This window comes from Sparus aurata, chromosome 16 (assembly GCF_900880675.1).
Source record: "Sparus aurata chromosome 16, fSpaAur1.1, whole genome shotgun sequence".
Taxonomy (NCBI): Eukaryota; Metazoa; Chordata; class Actinopteri; order Spariformes; family Sparidae; genus Sparus; species Sparus aurata.
This window is the reverse complement of record NC_044202.1, coordinates 21002861-21010047: the sequence shown is the minus strand read 5'-3', so window position 1 is coordinate 21010047 and position 7187 is coordinate 21002861. Positions and strand designations below refer to the sequence as shown.

Sequence of the window (7187 nt, the reverse complement as noted above, 5' to 3'; positions counted from 1 at the left end):
GTAAATGTCGCACGCGCTCCGGAACCACGCTCTACGGCCGAACACAACCAGTGCGTCTGCGTAGAGTTCTTACGTGCAGAACAAGTGGACCAACTCAACAGAACCAGGACACAGTTCAAACTTATTTTATTATTTGTGCATTATATAAAGAAAATATGAACCGTGGACGTGTCTGTGAATCAAATCTGACTAAAGGCTTTTTCATATGTATCAGAAAGTTATTAAAAAAAATCATTTAAATAATTTGAAATGATAAGAATAAGCAGGTTCAGGTGCTCGGACAGGTGCTGCACTGGGATCAGTCCTGGCTTCATGTGCTGCTCTGGGATCAGTCCTGTCTTCAGGCGCTGTACTGGGATCAGTCCTGTCTTCAGGTGCTGCTCCGGGATCAGTCCTGTCTTCAGCTGCTCCGGGATCAGTCCTGTCTTCAGACGCTGTACTGGGATCAGTCCTATCTTCAGGTGCAGCTCTGGGATCAGTCCTGTCTTCAGACGCTGTACTGGGATCAGTCCTATCTTCAGGTGCAGCTCTGGGATCAGTGACTTATCCCAATACAGCACCTGAAGACAGGACTGATGATCAGTCCTGTCTTCAGGTGCTGTCTTTAGGTGCTGTACTGGGATCAGTCCTGTCTTTAGGTGCTGCTCTGAAGACTCAGCTCTCCTCCTGAACCTGCTCATGTGTTACATGATGTCCTCCAGATGGCAGCATTACTACACATATACACACATACACACGGTGTTTCTTGATAGGAGCTGTTGGTCAGCATGTGTGTTTAATACTGTGTGAGGCAAGTAGAGTTGTCTTCAACGTTAATACTTCAATAAACAATCACTCCACATCTTCTTCACTATAAAGGCCTGCAATGGGAGGACAGTCCAGCCCACAGATGAGAAGTGTGGTCTTCACTTCACAGTGAGCAGGTCCTCCTGTGTATGTGTGTGTGTATATGTGTGTGTGTTAAACTATCCACACACTGATGGTCTGTCAGCGTAAGTGAAGACAAAGGACACACAACGAGAGACGAAGGGGTTAAAACATGTCATTTATTGCACTTGACCGCTGCTGATCAAACAACTACAAGACTTTACGGTTCTGCTCCTGCTGGGTCGGTCCTGTAGGTCTGTGGTGGTGGTGGTGGTGGAGTGAGGGTGGCTGGTATGGTCCTGCAGCCATGGTCACTGGAGGAACTCACACACACACACATACCGTCTATTGTGTCCTTGTAAAGACCTTAAAGTCCCCGTTTCCTCAGCTCCTGTCCCGACTCTGAGGGACCACCACAGCACATCAGGTCCAGCTGGTGAGCTCACTCAGTGCATCCTGGACTAGATCCACCTGTGCATGATACCGCTGAGTGTGTTCAGTAGGTGTTCTGGTGAACAATGAGATCTAAAGGTATATTATGTCCAGTCTCTTCAACAACTCTGGAGGTTTGGTCGCTGAACACCAACTCTTTAAAACTTGATGAATGCTAAAATAAACCACAGCACCAAGTCAACTCAACTGAAACCCAAACACTGAACCCTAACCCAAACCTAACCTAATTCTAATCTCAGTTGCCAGGACGCTACACTAACCTGTCGCTTACCCTAACGCTCATTCTGTTCTCGACTGTAAACTCTCGATGGTTACTAATGTAGGAGTCATTATTTTAAAATGACTGTGTCATCGTCATGAAATCATTGTTTGGATCTGACCTGACGAGCTTTGACTGACGGACACATGTGATCATCTCGTGCTTCGTCTCGTCTCCGTCTTTACCTGACTGGATCCTGAAGGAGCTCTCGGTAGAAGTGACAGCTGGCTGAATCTCTTCAGTACGACTGAGCTCTGTCCCATCGCCATACTAATAAATAATGTGAGTAAGTAGGATATTCTGATATATGTTAGAATAAGTCATTAAGCCTTTAGGCCTGTCTTTTATAAATAATTGAGATATTTGTGATGTCACCAAATTACATTTCCCCGTATCATACTGAATGCATAGTAAGAAAGTACATTCACGAAAGGACTGTATATTGTCTGTACTTCCCTTTATGCCACAAGATGTATTTGATAGTTCAGTTGTGCAGTTAATACTCTTTAGGTTAAGATTTAAAGAGTGAGATTATAAGAGTGCAGTGCTAACTCCTGCTGTGTTCATGTCTCAGATGTCCACAGGCGTTCTCTCAGGCTCAAACATTTCACGTAGTTCAATTGAAATAACAAAGTTAAAACATGCAGACGAAGTGTAAAAACCTGCCGACAACTGCACCCCTCGATGCTCCTGCCACCATCTGATGAAGTGTACGTGTTTAGAGTCAGTCACAGGGAACACTGGAAGAGCCAGATATGAACTTTTTTATTTTAGATATCTCCGGTACATGTGCAGATAATACTTGTGTAGCCTACTTCGCAGGCTTTTCAACGCGAGACTCGACGTTTACCTGAGCAGCAAAGAAGTCTGTTAAAGTTAGAGAAGAAGCTCCATGTTCACCGTGGGACAGCCGGGAAGTCTGTTCTGAAAGTGTTCCGGTAGAAACTGGACCTGTGCAGTGGGTCAGTGTGGAGCTGGGGACACAGCTCTAGTTCTCACAAGGGTAAAGTACAAAAACACATCCACACACACTCCTGAGATGTGACTGATGCACTGTGCTGCGGGCTGACCCAGTTGGTTCTGGACTGGAATGAATGGCTTCTTTTTTTTTTTTTTTTTTTTGCTGCCCCTCAGTCGGAGGCCGGAGGAGCTGTATTAATATTCAGTAACAGTAAACAGACACGTCACCACAGGCGGGCTGGTGTGGAACAATGATCAGATCCACCTGGTCAGAGTGCTTCACTACAGACATGGTTCAGAAAAATAACATATAGAAAGATATTTCATGTAAAGCATTCTCTTTCCACTGGCAGGCCGGACAAGCAGAGCTCCGTCGCTTTTAAACATTTCTGTGTCATAAAACTTTAAAAATCCATTCATACATCTTATGAGCCATAAAATATTACAAATACATGTTCTGCCCGGACTATTGTACAACATAGTGATGGAGCTGGGCTGAGGCTTTACTACAGAAGCTGTCCAGACTAAAAACAAGACGTCCACTGTTGGCTCGTGGCGCGTCGTGCACTCTCTGTTCAACACTATCTTTGGCAGTTTGAATTCTTTTCTAAAGTGCAACAGATCCAAAGTCCCCTTCAGTCAGGCTGATTCGTTCTGGTTGCATTAGTACAGGTATATAAGCCCATGAGCCTTATGGCAGATATATTTACATATATATTCGTGTTTTCATTCTGCAGCTTCAGCTTCACTGTCTCCAGTTTGTATCATCAAGCCTGAAGCACTTCTACTTCTCCTTCAGGGTTAAATGGCTATTCAGAGAGGCAACTGTGCATCCATACATCCTCGTATGTCCCGTCTTTATCTACAGACCAGAGTGTGCTGTACAGTGGATATTCTTACAAGGTCAGCTCTGCAAAGCAATAAAACCACAAACCTCTATAGTGTTTTATAACAGGAGCACATCTGGATCAGAACATCAGGCTGCTGTCCTGAGACTGCAGACAACACTGTCATATTCTAAGACACGGCTTTCTTATGGGTCATTCTGAGGAATATTGTAATGTGACACAAAAACAAACATAATGTGTTAGAGTAAATAGTAATAACGAGTACAATCATGGTAAACATGTCGAAAATAAAGTGTCAACTTTACAAGAAAAGTCTTCCTGTCAAGACTAAAAGGTCTTTTTAACGTGTTCTCTTAATTAAAAATGACTCTGTAACATTCTGACCTTCCTCTCACAACAGGAAAACTTTACTCTCAAATTCATATAAACTTCGATCGCAAGAAAATACAACTTAAAGGGGAGACACGGAAGAAATTTAGTCAAAGACATTCAATACTAAAAACGACCAACAGAGTGTGAAGAGAAGCAGCTAAACAAAGCGTGAGCCTCGTCCTGTCTGTCCACTGCTCCTGTGCAAGCTCCCAGTCAGAACCGCTAGCTGCACAGCTAACTGAGCTAAAGGCAGCTACAGTTAGCAGCAGTTAGCGGTGACTCAGTTGATGCATTTTAGTATGAATTAATAGGTAGCCAGTTCTTACAAATTGCACCTTTAACTGTAATGAGTTTCACCTTTAATATGACTTATACGTCTACATTCACAACTTCAGTCTCTTAGGATTTATTAACTTTAGTCTTTAACTCTCATTACTTCATTTCTCTTAATCATTTATTCATGAAACATTATGACTTTTCCTTGTAAAATTGCCATTTTAGTCCCACAGCGTTATGAGTGTTTCATAACTCTAGTCTTTCCATAGTATTGTGACCTCTCCTCAGAATATGCAGTGTTTTCCTTCAGTCCCAGACGTCAGTTTGTGGTCCTGACACACCGTCAGACAGGTTACTTCAAGACACATCAAAAGCTAAAAAGCAACAACCTATAAAAGCTGTAGTAGTTTAAAATACACATCTTTAAATGCCTTCACTGGATCTGGAGTACAGTCAGTGTGATGAACAGGAAAGAGAAGTGGCAGTTGAGCTGCGTGTGTGTGTTTGTGTATGTTTGTGTACGTGTTGGTTGGTGCGTTAAAGTGTATATATTTGACTACATTCTCCTGTAGCTGTGTACGTATCAGTGTGTGTCTGTGTGTGTGTGTGTGTGTGTGAGTGTCTCAGTGGTCGAGGTTCAGCAGCAGGCTGGGCAGAGTCTTCAGGTCCATCTGAGGCAGCAGCCACCAACAGTAGAGCAGCAGCCACAGCAGCAGCAGCAGATACAGCTCCCAGCTGTCACTGCACCTACACACACACACACAAACACACACACAGAATAGAGTCAGAATACAGCGAGGTACAGAACATTAGGAGATGACAGCGAGCAGCCCTGCAGCCAGCAGGTCTCAGTCATCAGTCACAGAGGACAGACGCCGTGACACGTTGCGTAGGGATCGATTCTCATGTTTATTTCGGGTTTCCTCCTGTGCTGTGTCCCAGTTAAGGGGCCAGGTCGTCTGCAGTTTGCAACTCACCAAGTCATATCCAGTCGACAAAGTCATTTCAGTCTAGACACTGAGGACAGAACCAGAGTGACCACAGCAGCCTCAGTGTCAGCAGTCCCAGCTGATCAGCTGTCCGATGCAGCAGTTCATATGTAAAGATATGTTAAATCTGTCAGCTTGACATATTTAATACAATCGTGCCTTTAAGTGGTCATCAGTCACTGCTCACATGTAGGGATTCAGCTGTCACGTCATGCTGATCCTCCGGTCTCAGTTGCTGGATCACTGTCTACGGATGTCAGTTTCAGTACACTTTGGTTTGGACAGCCGACACATTAACTGCTGACCAACCAGCTCATATGTAATAAGCAAAATGACATGATATAACAGAGGAGCTTTGTTATCAGCCCATCGGCGTCTTGGCCCTGAGTGAGGAGCGCAGTGGTCTCACACAGCCGGACCTCCCTCACTGTTTAAAGACACTGAAGCGCACCTGTCAGTCAGCACTGATGAACTTGTACTTGATGTAGCATTCGTATGCGAGAGCTGTCGTGGAAGAACTTGATCAGGCTCCAGGTGCTGAACTGAACCCTGTTGATAACCGTGCAGCTGACCAGGTGGGTGGGTTATTCCGCTAGCCCCGCCCACACGTTCCTGCTGCTCAGACTTTACATTGCGATGTCACAGATCTTTAAATGGCTTCTTCAGTAAACTAAACATGGTCTGTACATCTACTGTTACTGATACAACACAGACCTTCTGTGTGTCTTTCATGATACAGGTGTTTGAATATAAATGGAGCATTAGGCCACAGGAAGTGGTTGCTACAGAGGTTCGCTATAACAAACACTTCTTCCTGTCAGCGCCTCTGATTGATTACATCTCTAACAAAGCATGAAGGAGAATAGCTTATGAAACGGCAGGGACTGACTGCAGTTATCTGGTCTACTGATGAAAAACCTCCGTGTTCACATTCATTCGGTAACACTGGGTGGATATCTGGATTCTGAATAAAGTGCGATTGTTAGCCATTTAATTGGGCGGCAAATACACTGGGGATCATTGTTTGTATATTAGTCGTAAATGCAGTCGAGAATTTGTTGAAATAATACATGAGCGATGTGATAAGACGAACAGTGAGAATGAGGTATGGATGTGTGAGTTGTACTTCTCCCTTCTCTGCTTCAGACACTGACGTTTGTGTGGTTTTGATCATTGGTCCTTCGTCGTATATTTCACAGATACCGAATGACACTATGAAAACACGGTTACTGTGGGGAATATAGTAAAAGCATGACGCGGTCACATCACACATCATGCATCCATATAATACACCGTTTGTGGTGGCGATAAATCCACTGAACTGCGAATCACAAGCTAAACCAGTATCTATGACAGGACTTCTATTAACCCTCTGTACCAAGTATAAACCCATGTGTGGACTCTATCAATGGTGACATGTTGTTCCTTTCTTGTGACACACGTTTCCTATTGTAAGTTGCTTTGGACAAGCAATGCTCGCTAAATGCCTCAAATGTAAATGTAAATGTAAAGCGAGGAGGGAAACATTCTCACCACAGATTGGAGTCTCCATCGTCAGCTCTCCTGGTCGCTGCAGGCTGATTGTCCTGTGCATGAGGAAAAAAAAAACAGGGGAACACTCAGTACACAGTATCAGAGAGAGTACTGACCAGAGAACAGTTAGGTCTATAGAAAATGAAACGGAGTGTCAAACCAACCGTGGATTCGGTGAAGCGGAGCCCCTTTCTGTGCCGGAGGACTGTGGGGATCTGGCTCTCATCTTGTCTGCTGGACCTTAAAGTGTCAATCCTGAAAAGAGAAAAATTCATGAGTTTAGGTTCATCCACAGAGCGACTCTGAGGATCAACGTATGGAGTTCACGCAGTTTAAGAGCTCATCGGTGACACAAGTGGAGATGTGACTGTACTCAGGAAGACATTTTCTCTTCTATATTACAACCCTGGTTCCAGAAACGTTGGTAAAACTTAGAAACTAAATGCAATAATTTTTGTTAAAAGAACTGTGCTTACCAGTCTGCTGTGAACATGCACAGAATCAAGCTGGCTTGTATTCATTAACTTGCCCACGTTGGTGTCTGTTCCTTCTGTCCATGCCACAGTCCCTCCACCCTCATAAGGCCTGTCTTATTTCCCATCACCAGCCTACACTGATAACTCTGTTCAG

The 7187-nt window shown here is 44.2% G+C and overlaps 1 protein-coding gene across 1 annotated transcript in view; it reads right to left on the bottom strand.

Moving 5' to 3' along the window:
- Positions 1 to 2326: 2326 nt before the first annotated feature.
- clmna (calmin a) overlaps positions 2327 to 7187 on the bottom strand; it is a 39296-nt gene continuing 34435 nt past the window's right edge. The window contains exons 11-13 of the mRNA XM_030443718.1: positions 6722 to 6812; positions 6558 to 6610; positions 2327 to 4782 (exon numbers count right to left, since the gene is read on the bottom strand). Coding sequence (XP_030299578.1) covers positions 4659 to 4782; positions 6558 to 6610; positions 6722 to 6812 — 268 coding nt within the window. The 3' untranslated portion in view covers positions 2327 to 4658. The remainder of the gene's footprint in view (positions 4783 to 6557; positions 6611 to 6721; positions 6813 to 7187) is intronic.